At 42.3% G+C, this 26164-nt stretch overlaps 2 protein-coding genes across 4 annotated transcripts in view; one reads left to right on the plus strand and one right to left on the minus strand.

Moving 5' to 3' along the window:
- The window catches only part of RRAS2 (RAS related 2), a 75798-nt gene extending 66497 nt beyond the window's left edge, over positions 1-9301 (plus strand). For all 3 annotated transcript variants that reach the window (XM_060606072.3, XM_060606073.2, XM_060606074.2), the window contains exons 5-6: positions 5456-5574; positions 7773-9301. In XM_060606072.3, the coding sequence (XP_060462055.1) occupies positions 5456-5574; positions 7773-7860 (207 nt within the window). In that variant the 3' untranslated portion in view covers positions 7861-9301. The remainder of the gene's footprint in view (positions 1-5455; positions 5575-7772) is intronic.
- Positions 9302-16108: 6807 nt separating this feature from the next.
- The window catches only part of SPON1 (spondin 1), a 259786-nt gene continuing 249730 nt past the window's right edge, over positions 16109-26164 (minus strand). Inside the window, exons 12-16 of the mRNA XM_060606071.3 lie at positions 23509-23679; positions 23249-23416; positions 22340-22504; positions 20347-20610; positions 16109-18746 (exon numbers count right to left, since the gene is read on the minus strand). Coding sequence (XP_060462054.1) covers positions 18583-18746; positions 20347-20610; positions 22340-22504; positions 23249-23416; positions 23509-23679 — 932 coding nt within the window. The 3' untranslated portion in view covers positions 16109-18582. The remainder of the gene's footprint in view (positions 18747-20346; positions 20611-22339; positions 22505-23248; positions 23417-23508; positions 23680-26164) is intronic.

Genomic DNA, 26164 nt, shown 5'->3' on the forward strand with positions numbered 1-26164 from the left:
GGGGTGCTGTTCCAAAACTGCATCAGCGCTGAGGGGGAAGTTATTGATTGCTTGAGTCTTGAAGTATTACTAAGGAACAAATTAAGAGTATAGGGTTGGGAGAGAAGGGATGGCATCCCAGGAAGAAGGAACAGAATTTGTGACAACATGGGGGTATTTTTTTGTAGGAAGGAATTTCCCATGTCAAGTTAAAATAGGAATTGTCTTTTTAAAATTGGCTTCTGTGAAACTTTCTTTTCTTACTTGGCTTCCTCACTAGTTGTTAATTGCTTGCTTGATTTGATTGATTTATATTTCAAAACCATAGGCCTTATGGTGCATAAGCTATTTTGAAGAGAGGCAGGGAAGTTTAAAAATTACAAAAACTTGGGTATACTAGTGCTGTGTAGAACCTGCCTGCTACCCTTTTGGAACACAACAATATCAACTCCTAGGTGGTAGTGTAATTAATTATTAGAGGTTTGCATTAATGGAATAACCTGATGATACTGTACTGAGTTGCTGAATTTTAGAAATGGAATATTAAATTGGGAGAGCAAACTACCTTAAAAGATTAGAGGGAACAATACCTTGAGCTCAAATAGGGCCAAGAATAATTCCTGCTCTAGGTTAGCCAGAGTGAAAAACATCATTAATTCTTGGGGTATTGGGTAGTGTACTCAGAAGGTTTTGTTCCAGTCGTAGGGCAAAATCAGCTCTAGAGTAATGCTGTTCTGGCACTATGGAACAAAAAGGACCACACTTTCCAAATAACTGCATCCCAGAAGAAAGCTCAAGAATATATATAGGAATACAAACTATCCGGAACCCAGTAGGTCAAAGTCTAGTACCCAGGCATCCATTCAAATTACCAAGCAAGAAGCAGGAAAATATGACTCATAATAAGGAGAAAAAACAAGTAGTAGAAACACACCCAGAAATGACACACGGTAGAGTTAGTGAACAGATACCTTAAGCAGTTCTATGACTATATTCCATATGTTCAAGAAGCTAGAGAAAAGACTGAGTATGTTAGGGAGAAACATGGAAGATGGAGAAAGATCAAAATCAAACTTGTAGAAATTGAAACTACAATGTTTGAGATGAAAAAATACCCTGGATGGGATTAATAGCCAGAAGCAACAGCTGGAAAATGTCTAAATTTGATGAAAACTGTAAAATGCATACATTTAAGAAGCTCAACAAACCCTGAACATAAGAAATATGAAGAAAATTAGAATGAGACAAATTAAAATGGAATTGTCTAAAACCAGCGAAAAAGAGGAAACGTGACAGATAACCAGAGGAAAAGAAAACTACACCCAGAGGAACAAAGATAAGGATGGCAGTGGTCATCACTGTTTCTCATGGGCAGCGACTCAAGGCAGGAGATAGTGACACAACATCTTTCAAGTACCAAGAGAAGAAAACTCGTCTAGAATTAAATACCCACTAAATATTTGTTTCAAAAAATTAAGGTGAAATATTCCACAGATATGCAAAAGGTGGGAAGAGAAGATTTATTACCAGCAGACCTGTGTTATAAGAAATGTAAAAAGAAGGAAAATTATACCAAACGGCAGTTTGGATCTATACAAAAAACAAAAACCCACCAGAAATGGCAATTATGTGAGTAAATATAAATTACTTTTATTGTTATTTGTCTCTTTAAAATATAATCTGGATGTTTAAAGCAAAAAAAGGTAACACTCTGTTGTGAGGTAAAAGATAACAAAATGTAGGAGGGAGAAATGTGTTACTGTAGTAAGACTCTTACACTATATGTGAATGGGCACAATGCATTTGAACTTTGATGAGTGAAAATGTGTATTATAAACTCTAAGGCAGTCATTAAAATAACATGGTACGTACTTCATTAGCCAACAAAGGAGATAAAATGGAATCATAAAAGCAATATAGTTAACCCAGAAGAAGATAGAAAAAGAATAAGCAGATTAAAGAACAAATAGGATGGATAGGAAACATATCAAGATGATTCAGTGATGACGTTAATCACATTGGTGGTAGATTGTGTGAACACCTCAATTAAAAGGCAAACATTGTCAGGGCACCTGGGTGGCTCAGTCGGTTGAGCGTCTGACTTCGGCTCAGGTCATGATCTCACGACTCGGGAGTTCGAGCCCCGCGTTGGGCTCTGTGCTGACAGCTTGGAGCCTGCTTCGGATTCTGTGTCTCCCTCTCTTTCTGCCCCTAACCCACTCTGTCTCTGTCTCTCTCAAAAATAAATAAACATTTTAAAAAAATTAAAAAAAAAAAAAAAAGGCGAACATTGTCAAATTGGATTAAAAAAAAAACAAGACCCTACAAGAAATCTGCTTTCAGTGTAAAAGACAAATAGGTTAAAAGTGAAAGGATGGGGTAAGATATACCATGCTGATACTAATGGAAAGCCTCTTGAAGTGGCAATATAAATATCAGACTAAGTCGATTTCAGAGCAAAAAACCTACCAGGAATAAAGAGGATTGTTTTATAATGAAAAAGAGATTAATTCATTAAGAACGTAACAATCCTAAACATTCATATATTGAATAACAACTTCAAAATTCTTTTTAATGTTTGTTTGTTTGTTTTTGATAGAGAATCAGAGCTTGAGTGGGGGAGGGGCAGAGAGAGAGAGAGAGGAGAGAGGGAGGGAGGGAGGGAGGGAGAATCCAAAGCAGGCTCCAAGGTGTGAACTGTCAGCACAGAGCCTGAACCGGGGCTCGAACTCAAGAACCGTGAGATCATGACCTGAGCCAAACCAAGAGTCAGATACTTAACTAACTGAGCCCCCCAGGCACACCACAACTTCAAAATTCTTAAAGCAAAATTGAAAGAACTGCAAAGAGTAATTGACATGTTCACACTTAACAGAATTTTCAACATCCCTTTTCAATAATTGAATAGAAAGAAAACCAATAGGATATGGGTGGTTTGAACAGCAATGTTGAACAAATTATTCTGAACATTTAGTGAATGCCCCACCCAACAATAGCAGAATACACATTATTTTGAAATGAGAACAAGTCTCAATAAATTTAAAAGGATTCTGGTGAGACCAGGTATGTTCTTTGACCATGGTGGAGAATTAATTTGGAAACCAGTAACAGAACATAGCTAGGAAACCTCTAAATATGAGGAAACCAACAAGCTTCTAATTTATCCTTTTTATAAAGAAATGATCAAATGGGAAATTGCAAAGTATTGTGAACTGAATGATATTTAGAACACATATCAAAATTTGGGATGCTACCAAAGAGGAAAATAAAGAGAAATTCATAGCATTAGTTATCTTAGAAAAAAGGAAAGGTCTCAATTCAATGACTGGCTTCTACTTTAAGAAACTAGAAGAAAAAGAGCAAATTAAAGACATAGTAATTGGAAGAAGGTAAATAATAAAGGGTGGAAATTAACAAAATTGAAAATAGGAAAACCATAGAAAGATAAACCTAGTTTTTAGAAGATCAGAGTGACAAATCTACCCAGAATGACCAGGTTAAAAAGAGCAAAGGGCACAGAGTACCAATATCAGTAATAGGAGAGGTGCCATCACTTCAGATGTTAAAGATATTGAAAAGATAATAAATGCTGTAACAAGAAATACCATACTATAAAGAAACTTTATACCAATAAATTCAACAAGTTAGATGAAATGGACATTTCTTAAAAGGTGCACAAAATATCAAAACTCATGAAAAAAATAGATAACATGAATAGTACTGTATCTATAAAATAAATTCAACTGGTTATAAAAACCTTCCCTTGGAGAAAACCTCAGGTCCAGATGGATTCATCGGTAAATTATACCAAACTGATTTTGCTGAAAGTATTCCAGAATATTGAAGATGAGAGAATTCTTTCCAACTCCTTATATGAAGCCAGCATTACTCTGGCTTACCAAAGCCAGACAAAGATTTACGAATACTACAGTCCAATAATTCTTGCAAACATGTATGTAAAAATTCTTAAAATTTTAGTAAATAGAATTTAACAATATATGAAAAGGACAGTGCATCATCACTCAGGTGGGGTCTATTCCAGAAATGCAGTGTTGATTTAACAGTCAAAGATGAATCAACACAGTTCACCAGATTAACAGACTAATGTGGAAAGATTATGATCTCAGTAGATGCAGAACAAAAAAAGATTTGAGAAAATTCAATATATTGTTAAAAACTCTTTACAAATGGAATAGCAGAAACTTTGTTAACATGCTAAAAGGCATCTTCAGTGAAACCCTACAACTAATAGTGTGCTTAATGGTGAAGGACTGAATGCTGCTGTCACTGCACTGAATGGTCTACGCAGTGAGGTGAGGCCAGAAAAAGAACTGAAAGGCATCCATATCAGAAAGCAACCAAGTTGTCTTTATTAGTAAATGACATGATTGTTCATCTAGAAAAGCCTATGGAATTTACAAAAGAACATCCAGATAAGTGAGCTTAACAATTTCCAGGGTATAACACAAATATACAAAAATCATGTTCCCATTTTTGTAGAGAAGAATGTCCATCGTTGAAAAGAGACCAGAAGAGATAGTTTCCTTAATCTATCCCTTTCCCCAGTTGACATTTTCTAACTTTCTGCAAGTGTTTACTTTTGTGGCAAAGACAGCAGTAGAAGTCATTCTTTTAGAAAGATCTTTTTCATTCACACTATGTAAATGTAATTTAGTTTAACAGTTTTAGTAAATACCACTACTTCAACCTTTTATACTGAAGATGTGTAGGATAATATATATTCATTTTATGTTTCTGACGGGCCTACCATTTTAGGTCATCAGCTCTGCCACACTTCTTGTCTCAATATAACAAAGGCATTGTGATCATAATCATTATTCATTTTTTCTCACATTTATTGAGTGTCTCCTATGTACCAGGTATTAGGGAGTTTTGAGATGAGGAAGACCCACAGTCTCTTGAGGCTTTCGTCTTCTTCGTCCTCAGCTCTTCGTGATAGTTTTCTCTCTTGCCTTGTTGTGTTTAAGCTTTTCTAGACTTCTTTTAGTTCTTGGAACTTGGGACACCGCCCGTCCATGGCCCTCACACAGGCCTTTTCTTTTGTCAGGGATACTCTCTTATCCCGCCCTTAACCAACTCCGTGCTCTTTATTTGGTTCTTAGTTTAAATGTCATTCCTTGGGGAAGCTTTCCCTGATCTGCCCAGCAGGGTTATAGACTCTACTAGCACCTTGTACTTTTTCTTACCAGAATTATCACCATTGTATTTAATACTTTGAGTAATCACCAGCCTGGAATCTTGTTGCATGGTAATACTTCGTCACAAGTATGTTCTTCTGGGTTGTTCTTCAGAGCTGGGCTTCAATATGTGTTGAGCTTTTAAGTCTGTTGGTTTATCTTAAGACAAATCAGCTTGGCCTCTGGCTAGATTAGGAGAGCAGTCTGTGGCCATAGGGTTAGATGGAGCAGATCTGATTTTTAATTCTGTACCTCAGATACAACTCTTGGAATTTCAGGTAACACAGGAAGAAGGACAACAGTTAGCACGACAGCTTAAGGTAACATACATGGAGGCATCAGCAAAGATTAGGATGAATGTAGATCAAGCTTTCCATGAACTTGTCCGGGTTATAAGGTAAGTGAAACACATCTACGATGTGTTTGTTTGTTTTAATTTATAGAATTTGACAGGTAACCACACTGCTTTTTAAAACCACCAAGTAAGAAAGAAATTACCATTAAATGTTTTTAGCAAGAAACAGGATATTATATGTATAAATGCTTCTGTGCACATGATAGGTTAAAAATTTTAATTAAGTACATATTGTATACTAGGAACTTCCTACATATAAAGCCAGACTTAATTATATTGAAGTAGAGAGTACACACAGGGATTTAAAAAAAAATTGCACACACAACCTACGCCACTTCCAGTGGTATCAGTGGTACGAAGGTAGGGATGACAACAGCTAACATTTGAGTGGAGATCTCTGCCAGATACTGTGTCTGATGCTTTACATGTGTTACCACATTTAAATTTCACCACGACCCAGTAAGCGAAATACTTTCATTTATCCCCACTTTTGGATGGGAGAGCAGGTATAGAGAGGTTAGCTAACGTGTTCAGAGTTTCAGCTTTAAATGGCAGGGCTGGGACTTGAATCTGTGTCTCTGATTCCAGAGCCTGTGTTCTTAGGCTTTGCTTTTTCCCCACCTCCTCCCAGGCTGCGGGAGCCAGGGAGCCAGGTAGTAGAGATGCGGTGCTCCAGGTGCTCCCATTCGTGGTGTGAAGTATGATATCCCTCATAACAAAGGGTTTTTCTGTTCTGCTGGCCTAGAAGGCCCCTGTGCTTCAGAAAGTGTTAATGGTTCCAGGAAGCTTGAGGTGAAGGGCAGGTGGCCTGGAGTTAGTTTCTGTGTGAGAAAGATTGAGTTTCCGTATAGTGGGAGGGGTTTGATTATTTTTAGTCTTGGTGGCTTGGCGCCTCCTTCCCCGTGGGCTCTCTCTAGATCTGCGGGTCTCTCTGCTTGACAGAAACGTGGAGTGAGCTGGTGTTAATGGTGTCTTTAAGGTGAATCAACATCGGGCTATGGGCTTCCTGTACTTTTTTTAACCCCTTGCCTGGGCATTCTCTTTGTGGGGAAAGAAAAGTAAAGGTTATAGTTTTTAATTTTTTTAGTGGTTTGTTAAAAGTGCAAGTTCCATTATTTTTGAACGAAAACAGAGTTTCAGTTTTGCAAGATGTAAATAGTTATGGAGGTGGATGGTGGTAGTAGTTAACACTGTGAATATATTTAACACCACTGGACTGTATGCTTAAGAATGGTTAAGATGTCAAGTTCTGTTATGTATTTTAACACGTGTGCATGCGCACACAAACTGTTACCTTCTTAAAATAACGTTTACTGCCTTTTGAATGCTTTGTCCTTGGTTTTGATCCTCAGAATCTATATCCAAATCTATCATTTAATCTGGAGAAGTGGGTAGAGGCGGCAATTAACAAAATTACTTTAATTTTACTTTTATTTTAGGTAGGCTTCACAGCCAACAGGGGCTTGAACTCATGACCCTGAGATCAAGAGTTACATGCTTTCCTCACTGAGCTAGCCAGTGCCCCTAGGGAAGGCTTTTTTATGCCAGCCACTGATAGGCCTTTAAACGTAACAAGATCACGTTTAAACCTCTAGCAACTGTGAAAGGTAGAGTTTTATTATTCTCTTCGAAAAAACCGAGGTTCACAGAGGTCAGCTAACTTGTCCAATGCTGACTTATAGCTAGTGAGTGGCAAAACAGGAATAGAAACTGTGTACCTTGTATGGGTATGTACTTTATATTTTACTCTAGCAATGGTCGCTTTTTTTTAGTGTTTATTTTGGGAGAGAGAGCGCTAGCAGGGGAGAGGGGCAGGACGAGGCAGAATGAATCCTAAGCAGACTTGATGTAGGGCTCCATCTCAGACTGGGAGATCATGATCTGAGGCTAAACCAAGAGTAAGATGCTTAACTCACTGAACCACCCAAGCGCCCCTGGATGTCTGTTCTTAAGTATACCTTACTGTTAATGGAGTTACAAAGTGGGAAGGGAACTTAGAGGTCATCGAGTTCAGTATCTCATCTGATTCCAGACTCACCTATGAGTGGAGCTCAGATAGCTCTGCTTTATGCTGGTGTTGAACACTTGTGCCTCTCCCCCCGAGATTTGCTTCGATTCCCTAGGTGAAATTCAACATTGAGAAACATATGCACATAAACTAGACTTGTCCAGAAAGAATATATTTGTAATAATATGTTACCAGCAGGGTAGATTTTTATATAGATTTTTCTGTCTTACAGGAAATTTCAAGAGCAGGAATGTCCTCCTTCACCAGAACCAACACGGAAAGAAAAAGACAAGAAAGGCTGCCATTGTGTCATTTTCTAAGAATCCCTTGAATTTTAGCTACCAACTGCCAGGAAAAGCCCTCATCGTCTCCTCCTCTCCTTATGGTTTACATCACATCGTGTTGGTACCTTTCTAGCCTTAGACACAAATGATCACCGTGGTAGCCTTAGACCAAGAAGCTGGCTAATCCTTTCCGTGAAGCTAATCCTATGGTCATTTCAAGACACACTTAAAGGAAACACTAAGGCTGCTTCAAAGATTATCTGATTTCTTAAAAATAATGATCTATATACATAGACATATTCTTTTTTAAGGGCTTACATTTTAATAGGGATGAATCAGTTTTGGAACCTAAGCTGTTTGCCAAGCTGAAGTCATAGGTTGTGAAATTAACTTTTAACTTCTGGAATCATATTGCCTATTGTTACTCTAAATAGAAACCTGAGTTGTTTTTAAATGTGAATTTCTGCCTATCTCTAAAAATTTTGATGTCAACTTTAGTTAACCTTAAGTACACTGAATTGAATCCACAGAAGTGAGACATCTCAGACCTTTGCTGATGCTACAGCCTTTGTTTTCCAGTGGCCAAAATACCAAAATGCCTGTTATGTTTATAGATTAAAAACTGCATATAAAGCCTTTATTACAGCTCCACTCCTAAAGATGATAATAATGTTCTTTGTGGCCAAATATTTGGACTTATTCTGCATTTAGGCATTTCAATGTTCTTGGCTTTTTAAGTTAACTCTTTTCACAGCCATGTTGAGAGTAAAAATAAATAATTTCTGTCTGTCTTCCTTTTCAAGTATTTCTGGATAAGGGATTCAAAAAAACCTAAAACTGTTTTTGTTTGTAATATAAAATATGGAATTGATCTTTCCGGGGTCAGAGATGATTAATGTTTTTGCTATATACTTTTATACATTATTTTCTTATCAAACTAGTTAACAAGTATTTTTATATGTTTGTAAGCAAATATGCTTTCACAGCATACCTTGTGTATATGTAAAGATAAGTATTTAATTCTCACTGTTCACTTTTAACTGACAAAGAAAAAAACAGTGAAAACTACAGAAACTGTGGTAGAGCTGTCCTTGCCATCCCGGTCCTGGTCCTGGTGGCTCCCGCCTTTGGCCAGTCACACACCTGCTTGAGAAACCTCCTCCGTAGATGACAACAGGGTGAGAATCTGAAGTCACTTGTGATGTCCCGTACTAGGTATTGACTGTTCTATCAAGTAGTAAGTGTAAAACTTCTCTTTGACGATTAGTATAACTGTGGATGGCTTCTGATTTTTGTTTTTAATTTTGTGGATTGTGTTTCAGCAATTCAGAAGTATGTTCCTGATGGTGAGATACTAAGTGGTATTGCACGGTTGTCACTTTATTGAATGTGTACAACAGCCCCGTGAAGTTGATAAAGCGTACCCTTGTATAGCTTCAGGTGCTAGAATTAAAACTGATCTGTTATCACAAGAGAAGGTTTGATGACTTGTTATTTGGGTGGTTTCTCAAAGGAATGAGTGTTGGAAGAAACTTACTTTAGTAGCTAGCCCTGTGCCTTTTCCCAACAGTGCCCTAGGGTTTGAATCTAAAAATCGATATTGGTTATCTGGCAGGTGAACTTGAAGTGAAATGGCTTGGTGTTCTTAGGGGTTTCCTGACTATTAAGTCAGCATTTCTTAAACTTTTTCTATGAAGTGCTCCTCTCAGAAACCCTTATATCTAAAGGAGATACCGCTGAAGACAAAGCCTAAAGCAGCTGAGGCAAAGCGCATACATTTATTTGAATACTAATTAAAATTACTGCCCAGGAAGGTACCATATTTATCCTGTGGGTTTTGGTATTATAGCACCATCGCATGTCTTTGTTAGGACTTTCAGTTGGGATTTTTTACAATGTTTATTTCTTTTTATTTTGAGAGAGAGAGAGAGAGTGAGAGTGTGTGTGTGTGTGTGTGTGTGTGTGTGTGTGAGTGAGATAGAGAGAGAGAGAGAGCTGGGGGAGGGGCAGAGAGAATCCCTAGCAGGCTCCATGATGTCGGCACAGAGGCCCATGAGGGGCTCAGTCTCACAACTGTGAGATCATGATCTGAGCTGAAATCAAGAGTTGGGCACTTAACTGACTGAACCACCCAGGCGCCTTGGGAAAAATGTAAAGTTATCATAGGTAACCTCAGATAACAAGAGATTATCTACATAATAGGCAGATTTAATGGAGAACATTTTATTCTGAATAGATGATTTGTAGCAACACAGTTTGAAGGTTAAATTTATATCAGTTGACTTTTTTTCCCTTCTCTGTGCTTCACTTTGATTACTTTTTATTGCTACACCTTCAAGTTCCCTAATGTTTTCTTCCCCAGTTATTTAATCTGCTATTAATCACATTGAATGAATTTTTTATTTTAGACCTTGTGTTTTCTTTTCTCTTTCCTGTAGAGGTTCTATTTGGTTCTTTTTTACATCATCCATTTCTCTCATTATGCTCATGTATTTCTCTTATCCAGCCCCTCTCAACTGAGTTTCCAGAGAATTGAACCTAATGCCTGTCTGTGGTGTGCAATGAATTAATTTCTCTTCAGTGCATCTAGAGTGGTTCTAGCTGTGTACCATCCTTGGGAGAATTGAGAAAGGCTGCTTTGAATATTTGAACATGGTTTTTATGGCTCTTTTAAAGTCCTTGTCTGTGGAACTCATTTATCTGTATAATTTTTGGATCTGTTTCTATTGACTGACAAAATTTTCTCTAGTTATGGGTCACATTCTTCTGCCTTTTTATTTATTTATTTTTTTGCACATCTAGTAAGTTTTGATTGGATGCTAGACATTGTGTATTTTATGTTGTTGGGTGCCTAGATCTTGTCTTCATTTAAAGATTTTTTTCCCCCTGGTAATTAATTTACTTGTAGTTCAGTTTAATCCTTTCAGGTCTTTTACATTTTATATAGTCTCAAGTATCTTTTTTTTCCCCCAGGATGGTTTAGCTCTACTACTAAGGTGTGGCCCTTTTGGTGTCTCTACTGAATGCCCTGCATAATCAGTGATGACTCTCTGATTCCGGTAATGGAAACTGAAAAGTTCCCAGCCTGTGTGGGCTCTGGGGAACCATACTGTCTATAGCTCCTGGGTCATTCTTTGCACAGCTCCTGGAGTTTCATCCTGTACATGCATATCTTAGTATCAAGCAGAGACTTGGTGACCCCGGGCATATTTTTGGAGTTCTTTTTTCTGTGTAGCTGCCTCCCCTCCAGAACTTTGTCCTGCAACTTTCACCTGCCTCAAGCTCCTGGTGTCTGGGACAGATCGATCTCCAGTGTCTTTTCAGCTTAGGAAAACAATTATGTCCTGCTTAGAATCCCCCATCCCCTCTACAATCTGGAATGTGCCTCTAGGCAGAAAGTCAGGGCAATCTTAAGGCTTACCTTTTTGATTCTCCACCATCAGAGATGGTAGTCCTGTGCTGCCTGGTGTAGAATGGCTGAAAACAGGTGTTTCACATATTAACTCCAGTTTTCTGATTGTCTACGGTAGGAGGGTAAATCTGGCTACTGCTACTTCTCTATCAGAAGCCAGAGTCTCTCCCATTTAATATCCATCATACAGTCAGAGGTGCCTTGTAGGTCTTGAAATCTGATTTCAAATCTTTTTTCACAAAGAATGGCCAGTCTCATGGCATGAAGAAGTCTTTGCCTGTGGGACCATTTTTTTATTCTATAGCTGGAGGATTGGCAGACTTGTTTTGTAACAGGCCATACAGTTAATATAAATATCATCTTAGGTTTTGTGGGCCATATGGTCTCTGTCCCAGCTACTCATGTCTGCCATTGTAGCACCAAGGCAGCCATAAACAATCTATGAACAAATGAATGTGGCTGTGTTCCAATAAAACTTTATGTGGGGACACTGAAATTTATATTTCATATCATTTTCATGTCATGAAATATTAATCGTCTTTTGAATTAAAAAAATTCATTTAAAATTGTAAAAACCATTCTGTACAAAAACAGATGGCAGATTGGATTTGATCTGTGGGCCACGTTTTGCCAGTCTTGCTCTATAGCACATTTGTCATTTGAGGTTACATTCCCAACTTTAGAACCTCTTCTCTCTATATATGTGAAAATTCTTTCAAACAGGATTTCCTGAATTGATAATCATGAATTTAATTTTGTCTCTACATTTGTTTAGGGATTTACAGTATTTTAGGATTGGACATTATGCCCTGTTGGCATACATCTTACATTGATGATTCCTCTAAATTTGGGGCCTCAAAGTTTTGTAATATAAATTGGTTCCTTTAGCATTTGACTTAAAAAAAAAAAAATGTTTATTTTCAGAGAGACAGTGAGAGGGAGGGAGGAGAGAGAAGGAGAGAAAGAATCCCAAGCAGGTTCCACGCTTTGTGCAGAGCCTGACAGTGGTGCTCGATCTTAGGACTGTGAGATCATGACCTGAACTGAAATTAAGAGCTGGACGCTCAACCGACTGAGGCGCCCTGGGGCCCCTATCATTTGACTTAAAAAATTTGCTATAATGAGGTTGTATATACTTAAGGTCTAGCTTGTTCCTCTTCTGACTTTTCATCACTACTAATCTTAATTTTATTTCTTTTCCCATTCCTGTACATAAAGATCCCATTAAACAGATAACTGGAAGATAATAGGAGGAGATGATAAAGTGGTTACTTTCAATACCACTTGACCACTTAAGAGTATTTAACCAGTAACTGCATGGAAAGCTTCAAGGAGCTTTTTAGAAACAAGGTATTTTAATTTGAACAAATGTCTTTGTGCAAGGCTTCATTAGCTGTTCTGGGGGAAATGGATACATGTGGAGCTTTTCCTTCCTACAAACTATTTGGTATCTAGTGGAGAAAGATTATGAGGGAGAAAACAAATGCCAGGGCTGCAGTGTAGGCAGAATAAGTGTGCACAAAGCTGTCCGGTCCAGCAGATGGTATATGTTCTTTCTGGAAAATCTGAGGGAGCCTCTTAGTTAGAAGTGGTGCTTTAGCCAGAGCTTGATGGATTGGTGGGATTTGAGATGGGGAGGAGAGGAGAGGAGTGAGGTGGTGGAAAGGCTGGGGAAAAGCCTGGGCAAAGACACATTTTGGCAGAATGCAGGGAGTATTCTGGGATTGGAACCTTAATCTAAAAGGATTTGAAGTGCAGTGGGGAAAAATAATGATAAAGTAGACTGGGCTCGGGTTGTGGAGAGCTTTAAATAGGATGGCCCTTCTGTAGGTAATGGGGAACTGCCAAGGATTCTGAACAGGGAGTGGCTGGATCGGGTGGGAGTATGAATGATGGAGAAGTGCAGGTTTAGGGAAGAGTGGTCAGGTAAGAGGTAATTGGAGTCATGAAATCTGTCTCTTTCCAATTTGTTCTGCCATCCATGTTATTGCAATGGCCTTTGAAGTAGTCTTTTTATTTGCATTTTGCCCCCACAAAGCTGTTGTGTAAATACAGGCCATAAATTAAATGTTCCACTGCTGCTTAAAATCTGTCATCACCTCAATGCACTTGGACCAGTATCCAAATTCCTTACCATAGTGCACAGAGACAGCCCCTTGCAGGATCTGTCATCTCCTTGCTTCTCACGTTCAGGCTGATTTGCTTTTTTACACTCTATAGGATGCTAGTATTTCCCAGACCGTTGATTCACTTGACTGTTCCAATTAGCTGTTTCATTCTTTTGCTTTTAATTTAGATGCCACCTGCTCAGAGAGCTCTCTTTGACCACATTGCCCTGTATTTACTTAGTGACACGGAGGCATCTGTGAGTATTTTGTCTGTCTTGTCTCATCTGCACTTGGGTGTCACAGGCTCCGAGAGGGCAGAACCATGTGTGCCACGTACACAGCTCTACCCCCCTTGCCTGGCATTTGCAGAAAAACCATTTGATCAATGAAGAGGACACACGGGCAACCCTCTGGTGACAGAAACGTATGGTGATTGTGGCGGTTATGTACAGGGGTTAGTCCCGGAGGCATTTGGGAATGGGGATTGGAGCTGCAGAAAGAGGCTAGGACTGCAAGTGCAGATTTGGAATTTATCTGTTTTGAGCTGATGTTTGAACAGGCGGGAGTGGATGCAAGTAGAGTTTGAGAGAAGATCCAAGGGTAAAACTTCCAGGGGGAAAACGAACACTTGGGGATAAAAGCTTAAAAGGCAGCGAAAACCCAAGAGAAGCAGTCAGAAACTGGAGAGAACCAGGAGATTATTGTCAAAGAAGCCAAAGGGGTGGCCAGAGCGGAGGGCTGTAAAAGACTGGGGTGGTGGCGGAGGGGGGGAGGTGCAGAAGGGTAAGAGGCAGTGTGGTTGCGTAGATGCTTGCTGGTAACTTGGAAGGTTTTGTGTCTGTCACCTGGCAGGAACCAGATTATAGTGTTCGTGGTGTGATTGGAGCGCAAGGAAGTGGAAGACGTGTGGGCTACCATTCTGGGAAGTTCTGTAGCAAAATCAGAGGGTGATGGGGCTGTTCTCTTCCTTGATAGGATGTTAGAGGAGCAGGAAGAGCCAGGGCCTGGTACCTAATCATAGGTAGGTAGGTGTACAAGTCTGTAAGTACGTATTGCCATGTGGACACTTAGGCTCTGGAGAGATCTAGAGGCTGACACTTTGCGGGCCAGTATCCCTTTCTGATGGGGCAGTGAGCATGGCGTGGTTCTGTGCTTCCTTCTCCGACCGGCTGAGGTGAATGGCCAGTTTGAAGAATTAACTCCTCTCCGCTGCTGTGGAATGATAGCCTTGCTAAATGTAACTTAAATCAGCTACTTAGAAAAGTAATCATCCTCTTGGCTATACTGGCAATCACTGGAAACGTTTCTGAACATCTGCTTTCAATTTTTGTATCATCGTAGGACGGTAACAGGTGGTGGAAGCTCTCAGGCTGTGCTAGCACAGTGCGTAAGGGAGCGGATCCAGGTGTTTTCAGACTTCCCAGATGGGCCAGGGGTTCCAGGGAAAGATCACGCAGTAGGGTTGCTTGCCTCTAAAATACAGACCCTCCTTTTTTTACAGAAGAAAATACAGACCCTACTTTGATAAAACCCCAAGTGTTGTAAAGGAGTCGGTAGTCTTGAATAAGCTGTTTGTCCTTTTCCCTTCTGCTAATACTTAAAATTATTTGGAGTAAAGGAAAACCGTTCAAACATGTAAGGTAAAATACGAGAAAGGTTAACTTAAATATGAGAACTGCTAAAATATGAGAACTTTACCAGTCAGTTCTAAAGCCAGGAAGTGGTTAAGAACACATTCTGAATTTCATGAAGCACTTAGAGCAATATGAGAAAATGTTAATGAATGCTATCTTATGTTCAACATTGTAAATGTTACGAGAAAAATCTGAAATTGCATTTTGGTCTGAGGAGAGCTGGGTTAAAAGTATTGCATGTGTATTTTATTTGTCAGGACATTTTCAGTTATAAATGACAGAAACGCAGCTCAGGCCAGCTTCCGCACAACGTGGGCCTTTGCTGGTTTACGAAGATATGAGGGAAACGTGGGGGGAGGCTGGCATCCAGCGACTCCTCCGTTGGATGTCATCAGACTCGCTCCCAAGGTGAGAATTGGCTGAACTGGGGAGGTGGGGCAGAGGAGTCCTTTCTCGGAAGCCTGCTGCTGTCAAAGCCTGAGCCAGAAAAGGTGACATTCCTGGCCCCAGCTCTCTCAGCAACTCAGGACCACACCAGTGTTTTAAACACAGCTTCCCAGTGCTGGCCCACAGAGTGCCTAAAACCTCTTGAACCAAAGGGGTCTACAGCAGGGACGCCATTATTTAAATTTGACATTTTAGTACAGATCTTTTACTCACAGATTTCAAAGGATTCAAATGGAAGAATTATCTTCATGCTCATTAGCATCCAGCCGCTATTTATAGTTTGTCACAGCATTTCACTCATTTTCGAAAGGGACTAATTTATTTCACTCATCCTCCCTACTTTTGGGCAACATGAAGAACAAAACGAATCATTCCATGTGGTAATTGGGGATTGAACATTTATGTTTACTCTTATTTGGACAATAGTGTCCTTTTCTTTAGGATATACATATTTAACTCTGGGGAAGAAGGGACTAAGCGTACAGTCCTGGGACACTATAATATTTAGCCCCTTGAAACTGTTGCCTGAAATATGTGGGCTGTTAGGTCACAGCATTAGATATTTGTTGTGTATGGACCTTTTAGTCATGGACTTGACCTGGACTCAGTTTCTGGAGAATTGTAGTTCTGTGAGAATGTGTCATGTACTCTCACTTCCCAGAAGAAGTATACAGACTTTGGAGTGAGCCTAAAACATGTTTAATACACAAAGTTTAAATTACACACATAGTACAAAATCTTTAATTTTTTTCAGTTCTGGGTCTGAAAAAGTGTAGGCTTTTTCTCTTTAATTACGACAGACTTTCTTCAATTAATGCATCGGCAAGGAAGGTTTCAGGTGAGTGACCCATGGTCTGGTTGGGGAATAGATCTCTGAATTTATTGTCATCTTAAAATGTGGATGTAAATATATACAACAATTATAGCTCCTCTTTATATGGCGGTTTTTACTGGGTGTCTCATCTGTTTATTATCCCAAGTGGAACTTGAAACAATTTCATTTTTATAGTAAAGTCTTTATTTCCAAAATGACTGGTTAGCCAGAAAAACTATAAACTACCTAACCCAAGACTTTGGTAAGAAAGAGATTTGATGCTTCTTATAAATTTCCCCTTGCAACCAAAAGAAATAACACATAACAAGATGCATGTTACCCATTCTCAGCCCTTATCCAGTTACTTGGTTTTAAGTCTCCAAAATTAATATTAAAAATGTATCCAATAGAGACCTGATAAGAACATGGGACACTAGGGTGGCTTGTCCTTACTTACTTAGGAATCACTGACTTGACCTTTGATTTTCATGGGGTGGATATCTGCCTCCAGGTGGCTGAGAGGAATGCACAAGGAGGCGGGTTCTGTATCAAGACTTTTTGTCCGAATGAAACCTATTTCCTTATGTTACACTCCTTCGTGAGGTGAGAAAGCAGTCCATTTAAGGATCACAAAAATAATATTGGAAACAACTGAAAGTTCCAGAAGACTCAGGGCTGTGTTGGTTGGTAATAATGGCCCCTCTTGAATGAGGGACCAGAAACCCTGTCTTTTGCTGCATATGATTCAGGCAGATAACTGCAAGAAGCCCCAACCTCCTGAACACTTAGTTTAAAAACACAGCAGCCAGACCCAAATGAGTTTTTTATTGAACGGTCTTTGATGTTAAAGAAAATACAGATTCAGGGCTATATCATATGTATGTTGTGTTTGGAGACATCCTGATGGGCTTAATGCAAATTCTTAAAGTAGTGTATTCAAAACCACGTATGCATCTCATCCGGGATACATATTTGGATTAAGCATAATGAAAACCAACAGAAATGAAACAGTTTTAACAATAAATGAATAAGTAAAAACTGCTGCTAGACTCAGCTCAGTAAAATGTCCTTTTACACGAATTCCTGGTAGTCAGAATCCCTGAATTTGGTGCGTATGAGTGCTTGGAAGGGGATGGAAAACCGTGGCCTTTCCTATGCAGGTGATGGAGGGCCCAGAGCCCCACTGTGGAAAGCTGAGCTGAATTTGGCTTCCCACCAGATATTCTTACCCAGCCTGATTCTGTAATAATCCCTTTCTCCCTAGCTTTCTTTCTTGGTCTCTGAAACACTTTTTCTTTCTACATATAAAACTTTAGGACTAAAAAAAAAAAAACACCTTTTAATATACAAAGATAGTATTTTTTGTTGAAGCAATGGCCTGGTGGGATGCAGGCAGCTGATGTATAACTAAAAGATGTTTTGGTAGAACTGGTTTGAAAACTTAAAATCTAGATGCGTGTCAGAAGATTTTAAAAGCGTAGGTTTGGGACTCCTCTAGAGAGGCCGGTGTTGCTGCCTGGGTCCTAGTAAGGATGTAATGTCAGAAGGTTTATAAGTTAATAAGGCTGGCGTCCTTAGGAGAATTGTGCGCCCCCCCCCCCCAAAAAAAAAAAAGAAGCTAGGGAAAGGTACTTTCTAGACTTAGTACCTTTTACCTCAGGTGTAAGAAGTGGCAACCTTAAATTCCAATAAAGCAGCCAAAGTTTCTTTTCTCTGGGGTATCAGGAACAAATATTAGGAGGGGAGATACATTTCTGAAAGAAAAGCCACTCTACATCAATGCACTTCACATCTACCAGCTCTTTGTTTCCCAATAACTGTTGATGACGGAGGAGACTCAACAAGGGACCCTAAATTCCACTAAATGAAAAGAGATGGGCAAACGAGGTTCCTACAAGACCAAGCAGGCCAAAGACAAGAGTGAGGGGAATCTGCGCTCTCCGTGTGAGCAGGACTGTTTCCTCCCCACTGCACCCTGGGACCGAGGCACGGAATCCCTTCCACACCTGGCTGCTGCTCCCTGTGGAAGGGGCCAGGCTTGTATCGGCTGCCCAGGTGGGTGCTCCAGAGGGACACATGTCCATCCAGTACAGGTAGCTGACACTACTCACTTCTGTGCTGGAGGAGGGCCATCTGGGGATGAGGGAGCCCCACGCAGCCTCTGCATACCAAGAAGCAGACAGAAAGGAAATCCCTGGCATCAACAAGACTGGTGGGCGAACCACACTGCAGAAATGAAAACTAATGTATACAATTTAAATTGCCTTAAACAACAAGCAAACACACTCCAGCCATCGATGACTGTGCAAGCCAGGGTGCAGCCCCGGAAAACTTATACCCTTGTTAACAAGGGTGAACATTGCACGCTCTGATCTCCTTCTTGTCCTTGCAGCTGGTAAACTGGGAGCTTTTGAACCTCTTCTTGACTGTCATGTAGCGTTCCTGGATCCCACCACCGCACAGTTTGGTGCATTCCGACCAGGCTGTCCATGGGCGCATCCTGCAGCCTGGAAGCAGGAGGTCAGGTTAGGCCAGCAGAAATGGGGGGACCAAACTGAATGCTGAACTCCAGGCCACAGCTATGAAACTGAGTTGTCTGGGCTTCCCTGCTTTTGTATGGAGTGATGGGTTGAGTTTAATAATGGTTAGGGCCCTTATTAGAGACTGTCAACTCCTCTGTGTCCATAAATGCTGTTGCAGCATTTCCCATCAAGGGGCAGAGTCCACATTGCCACCTCTGGAATCTGGGCTTGGCTGTTTGACTTGCTTTGGCCAATAGGACATGAGCAAACAGGCTGGAAAAGGCTGGTAGGACCCCCCCCCCCCACCCCCCCATGTCAGCAAGCCTGGCTAGACTGCTGGAGAGAACGTGTGGTGAGAGACTCCAGCCAGTCTTTCTGAGGCCCCAGAAGTGCAGGTGAGGCCGGTCTAGACCTTCTAGCCCCAGCCGAGCCTCCAGTTGTCAGGAGCTACAGGAGTCTCAGCAAGACCTCAGAAGACCCACCTAGCTGAGCCAGCTCCTGCCACGGACCTACAGAATCCTAGTAGTTTCGGGGTGGCTTGGTGATGGCAGTTAGCACTCGAGCAATTAAACCACTTTATCCTAATGCTTTGCTCCCCAGGTACGTGGTCTCCTGAATACATTCAAGTGTGATTAATTTCCCTACACAGATAAACATGCTTGCCTTAAAACTTAACCTGACTCAGAGGTTAGAGGAGATCTTTTCAAAAAATGTTTTCAAGATCCTCTACATTACTCTTGTACAACCAGGCACGTTTACTATGCTAAGTTTTATGGAGGAGAAGGCCATGGCACAGTGTCTGCCTGGCACATAGTTGGGCTTAATCACCATTTCTTGAATGGCTGACTACCCTGTCCCAACAGATAGCACTTTGATATGCACACCTCTCCTTAACGGACAGTGAACGATCAGGTGGCTCTTCAGATCTGTATTTCTCTGTCCTGTCGGGGTGAGAGGCCTTAGGGAAGAGAATGTGGGGTAAATTGAGCTGTGCCTTTTAAAATAGCAACACAGTGTACCTATTAACCTTCAAATACGACACCTTCCTCACCCACTCCAGAGAATCCAAACACCATCAGTCTGTACCAAGGGCTGACCCATGAATCTGTCACTGGCAAAAGTATGAAATAAATAATGAAATTGTAGTCTTTGCTTGTGGACCAGCTTATTCAACAGTGAAGCCCCAGGTTTTTGTTGTTTTTTTAGTGCCAGAGTAGGGGACACACACTTTTTCCTGGGCTACAAACAGAAGTGGCCTCTGGGCCTCTGTTTTTGCCACCTCAACACAGGTGTGTTAAGTCCCTCTTGCTTAGAACTTCTCACAGGATCAAGTCTCAAAACCTCAGCAGGCTTATGGTCTGGTCCCCACGTCTCCAGGCTGGTTTCCTGCCTCTCCCCTTATACTCTGCTCCATCTGCCCCCTATTTACTGACCATCTCATGCTCTGTGGCATTTCTGTGCCGTTGCGAGCCCTGTACCTGCTGCTGGGGATGCCTTCAACTCACAAACCCCTATCAATTTTCAAGACCCACTTCCCCTGCTTTGACATTTCCCCGAACTCCAGCTTCAGGCTTGGGAGCAGTACCTGGGAACTGCTCGCCTCCGGACTCTTCCCTCAGCTGCTCATTCCGCCGGCTCTCTCGGGCCTCTCTCCAGCGCAGCTTTTGGATGGATGGATTTCTCAGGCATTTCCGGATACGGCATTTTTTTCGTTGCACGGTCTCTGGGCAGGGTGCACCTCCAAACTGTGGCTCCATTTGGATCATCCGGGTTCGAATCATGTGGCCTTTCCCACAGGACTTGTTACATTCCGACCACTGAGACCACTCGGTGAGCTCACAGTCAATGGCTGGCAAGACACAGATGGGCAGGAGTGGATCTCATGTCTGAAACAGCATATGGCCACTTGCGTTTTCCTCTGAACATCTCCACACAAGTCTGAGAGATGCAGAGAAGGTGCTGTTTTCCCATTTTACAGAAGAAACTGGGAGGTTCCTACATGCAGATTGACTTCAGCCCACAGGGTTGGTGCCCAGGTCATAACCCACCTTATGTGCCCAAATGACTCGAGGAATTTAGAAGATATGTTCAGAGTCTCTCACCTTTCCCTGTGAGCAGCTAGAGTATTGTCAAATCAGCCCTAAGTGGCATAGAGCCATCTTCCACAGTCCCAAGGACTGGGTATTTTTCAGAGCTGACCCCTGTGGACCAATACCCAAGGCCATTGTGACTTTTGCAGTAAGGCTCTGGTGGCTTCTCGTTCAACATCTCCCCGGGTCCTACAGATGGCAGTTTGTGCAAAAATCGCAGGAGCCAGAAACAGAAAATTCATTAGAGAAGAGGGGTGGGGACAAGTGGGGGTCTTAATGGTCTATCAGGGTATAGGATCCAGCATATTCTTATTAAGCCAACACCTCACAAAGTAGAGGGAAAATAACGCAACGGTCTGATTCTGAGAATGTGACCTAAGGAGGCAAAGGATTCTGGACTCCTCACTGGGTCTGCAAAATGTAGATCTAGGAAGAACTCATTTGGGTCAGTAATTTTTGGCCTTCCTCCCTGTGAGCTCAGGCAGCTTATGTGTAAAATGAGGATAATGGTATTTTTCTCATTAGTTGTGAAGACTAAATGAAATCTTCCCAGCTCAGTTCCTGGCGCACAGGAAGCGTTCTCCATTCAGTGAACCCTGTGAATATACGTTTCAGTGGGTAAGTGTCTCAGTCAGAGGTTCTGGAGCCCCCACTCTTGGTGAGATGGGTTGAACACAGGGTCAACCTTAGTTATTCAAAGCCTCAGCCTCAGTTTGATGGTCTGGGTCATCTCCACACATGACCACATGTAGCTAAAACAGCTCGGGAACTGTAATATGTAACACTGAGTGTACCACACCTGCCAGGTCTAGTGTTTGGCACTTGGACCAGTTATGTGGTTTAATCCTCAGAGGAACCTAGGAAATGTTTCTTGCTATTTTACAGTTGAGCAGGGGGGCGGTCATCTGCGTAAGGGACAAAGCTGGGACCTTCCTCTCAGAGGAAGCCAAAAAAACCCATCCTAGCAAGCCTGACTTTCTACTTCCTAAAAGAGAAGCTCTCTTGGAAGATTAGCCAGAAAAATGGGCTCCCTTCCTCTCCTTGGAGATCAGTACCCGAGAAATGCAGGTGATCAAAGAGGTTTTGGAAGAGGCGGGGGTGGGCATTGAGCTTTTCGTTGCTGGTCTTAGCAAGGCTGCAAAAGTACAGAAGTTACTGACTTCACGTCCACCCTCTAGTTGTGGGCAAATGGTCACAGGGAAAAGGAATAGAAGTAAAAAGGTTGGAAAGCCCATGGATCAGAGAGTTGTGGAGGCGGGGAGGGCAAGAGCCACATAATGAGGCTCCTTGACAAGAGCCTGTGCTATGTGTTTCCCATCTCCGTCTCCTCTTTAGACTTCATAGCAACGTGCGGTTTGGGTGTCGTGTAGCTGGTAGCAGGACCCCCTCTTGCTAGTGAGGAGACTGAAGGTTAAAGATCTGTGTTAACATGGAGACCCAAAGCCTGTGCTCTTCGTCCCCAGCAGGCGGCTGGGCTGCAGGACTTACGGCATTCGGGCAGCATGCACTTCTCCACCTGCTCCAGCTCCTCGTTACAGTCTCCGAGTTCCGCCAGAGACTTGAGCATCCGCTGGCGGGTCCGCATGCCCTTCCCGCAGGTCACGCTGCAGTCACTCCACTCGGACCACGGGGACAGCAAGCAGGGGATGGTGTCTAGGCCAAGAGCCAGGTTTGCCACTGAGAACAGGCTCCCTTTACTTTCTTTGATTTCCCTGTGTCCCCTACCCTCTGTTCCCCACTCTGGCCCCTGGAGTCAAGTGCCATGGACTGACCGCCTTCAGGTGACCCAAGTGACCCCGTGGAGCAAGAAGTGGCTCAGCAGACTACTGCCCTTCCTGTCACTCTCCTGCATCTCCCCTGCTGATGTAGCTCAGCAATAGGAATACACAAGTCCCCGCCTGCAACACCCCACACTCCCCCAAGACCATGCAGTACATTTTTGGACACTTTGTTGCTAAAATCCCTAGGGTGACCGCTACTTGTGTGCATGTGCGTGCATGTGTACTGATGTGTGGGTCTGTGTGCATTTGTGGGTAGGGCTGGGGTTGTAATGCTTTATGGGGCCAGGCTTGTCCAGTGCAGAACAAGAGTGGGGGCCTATGACCTGAGGGGTGGATGTCCTGCCCGAATGTATTACAATATCACCCGCCTCCCACCAGGATACTCTGGGGTCCTATAAAACACAGCTGCTGACGAGTGCTTTCCAGAGGTCGCCAGTTTGCCATCCCAGCCTCGCTCAGAATGTCCCTCAAGGGAGGCCCCGCTTGATGGCTCTTGCAAGGACAGTGGGACGTATGTTCTCCCAGCACACGCCCAGCCTCCGGCCTTGCTGGTGGTAGCGGCAGGGGTTCTGTGGTCTGGCCCACCGCCCCGATCCCCTGCCCCACGGCCACTCACGACACTCGGGCATCATGCACTTCTCCGCCTGGGAGGTCTCGGCCTTGCACGCAGAGCCGTCCGCTGGGCTCATCTTGACCATGCGATGCCGCTTCTTCATGCCCATCCCGCAGGTGGCGCTGCAGTCATCCCACTCGCCCCACTCGGTCATCAGGCAGCTGCTGGGAGCTGGGAGGCCAGCCCTGTTGGGGTCACGGCTGCTGCCTTGGGAGCACCCCCTCTCCTCCCCTAGCCCCTGCTGGCTGGGCACCCCTACTCACAGCACTCCTCATTGACCGTGCACTTCTCCGTCTCCTCAGTGGGCAGCGTGCACACAGAGCCGTCCTCAGGGAACTGCTTCACATACCTCTCCCGGGACCGCATGCCCATGCCACAGGAGATGCTGCAGGGCGACCAGGTGATCCACTCGGACATGGTGCAGGTGGAGCCGTCTGCAACACACGAGCAGGCGCCGCTGCAGCCCACGTGCCCAGCTCTCCAGGGCAGGAATCGAGAAGGAACTGGCTGTCTTTTCCCCATTGTGTATTCTTGCCTCTTTTGTCAAAGATTAACTGACCATATAATCACGAGTTTGTTTCTGGGCTTTCTGTCCTGTTCCGCTGATCTACAAGGTCTGTTTTTGTGCCAGTGCACGGTTTTGAATGGGGAAAAAGATGGTCTCTTCAACTTATGGTGATGGGAACACTGGAGAGCTACATGCAAAAGAATGAAACTGGACCACTTTCTTGCACCGTACATAAAAATAAAATGGCTTAAGACCTAAATGTGAGACCTGAAACCATAAAAATCCTGGAAGAGAGCACAGGCAGTAATTCCTCTGACATGGGCCGTAGCAACATTTTTCTAGTTAAGTCCCGCGAGGCAAGAGAAATAAGAGCAAAAATAAACTATTGGGACTACATCAAACTAAAAGCTTCTGCACAGCAAAGGAAACAATCAAAGCTAAAAGGCAACCTACGGAATGGGAGAGGATATTTGCAAATGACCTCTCTGATAAAGGGCTGGTATCTAAAATATATAAAGAACTTATAAAACCCAACACCCAAAAACCAAATAATCCAATTTAAAAATGGGCAGGAGACGAACAGACATTTCCCCAAAGATGACACACAGAGGGACAACAGACATATGAAAAGATGCCCAACATCACTCATCAGGGAAATGTAAACCAAAACTACAATGAGCTATTACCTCACACCCATCAGAATGGCTAAAATAAAAGCAACAACAGGTGTTGGGGAGGATGTGGAAAAAAAGGAACCCTCGTGCACTGTTGGTGGGAATGCAAACTAGAGTAGCCACTGTGGAAAGACACTGGAAGTTCCTCAAAAAGTTAAAAATTGAACTGTCCTCTGATCCAATGCTACACTATTGGGTATTTATCCCCAAATACAAAAATACTAACTTGAAAGGATATATGCACTCCTGTGTTTATTGCAGCATTGTTTACAATAGCCAAATTATGCAAGCAACGCAAGTGTCCATCGCTTGTTGATAAAGGAAATGGTATATGTATACAATGGAATATTATTCAGCCATAACACAGAATGAAATCTTGCCATTTGCAACATGGATGGAGCTAGAGAGCATAATGCTAAGCAAAATAAGTCAGAGAAAGACAAATCCTGTAGGATTTTACTTGTGGAATTCCAGAAATAAAGCAAGGGGCATTAAAAGTCTTTTTTGGTTTGTCTCAACTACACAGAAACTGTTCCGGGCGTGGGGGATGGGTGAACTAGGTAACGGGGATTAAGAGTACACTTCAGATGAGTTCGGAGTAATGTATGGAATTGTTGTACACCTGATACTAACATAACACTGTATGTTAAATATCCTGGAATTAGAACTGGGTGGCATTCAAGGGGAGTCAGGCAGTTGGGGATGGAGGGGAACTTAAAAGGTATAAATCTTGAAACCAGGAATTGTTCTCTAAAAGGACATGCCCGTTTTCCAGGTGCATGGATTACTCCTTATTTCAGGACAATACAGTTGAAAGCTGCTTGGATGGGTACAAGAATGTTTTATTTTATATAATAATTTATCTTAGATTTTATATCTGCATGGTCTAGGGTGTATCCTATATCTAAGACCATTAAATAAAATTAAAAATTCACTTCCCTCTGTCACTTAACTACATTTGAATGTACAAATGTAGTTTGTAATCATACACGTATGATTAGTTGCTGCCATTTTGGATAATACAGATACAGAACTTTCCCATCACAAACTTCTACTGGACAGTGCTGGAAAGGTATTACATATATTCTGAGATACAATGTAAGCTCTGTTACTCAGAGGAACCTAGGATTTTATAGTTCTTCTCTAAAGCTGCCAGTTCCCTGTCTAGAAAAACTGATGAGAATTTTGTTCTGGAGGGTAAAGATTGCGACTGGCTTTCGGATATAGGGACCTGAAGACAAACACAGGGTGGATTTGTACCCAAACAGATTACACTAACTGACCACCGACCTCTCATTGCCTCTGTTGAGGCTGGCAACCAAGAGAATACCCCAGCTGCTAACGGAGAACAAATGGTAGTGTGGGGAAGGAATGTCTGTGTGCCAGGGGACAGAGGAAGAGTGAGGAAGGCAGTAGAACCATTCTTTTGTGTGGACGTCTTGGGCTATATATGGCTTTGCTTCTATCCCTAGGGGTTAGCAAAGGCCATGAACATGTAGGTGACACTGGAGGTGGGGAGCGGGGGGAGGATAAAGCCCGCAGCATGGCTTGGTAGTCCCGTTTCCAAATAGGGGTGGGAACTACCCTTGGTGGAAACATAGGAGTGTGTGTGTGTGTGTGCACGCACACGCGTGTGTCTTAGTTCTTTAAAAGAAAAAGGAAATGATGTCATACGTTTATCCATATCAATGAAGACGTACTGAATGCTTTGAATGCCTAGTGGTATGCTCTGAGGTT

Source organism: Panthera onca, chromosome D1 (assembly GCF_046562875.1).
Source record: "Panthera onca isolate mPanOnc1 chromosome D1, mPanOnc1 haplotype 2, whole genome shotgun sequence".
NCBI lineage: Eukaryota > Metazoa > Chordata > Mammalia > Carnivora > Felidae > Panthera > Panthera onca.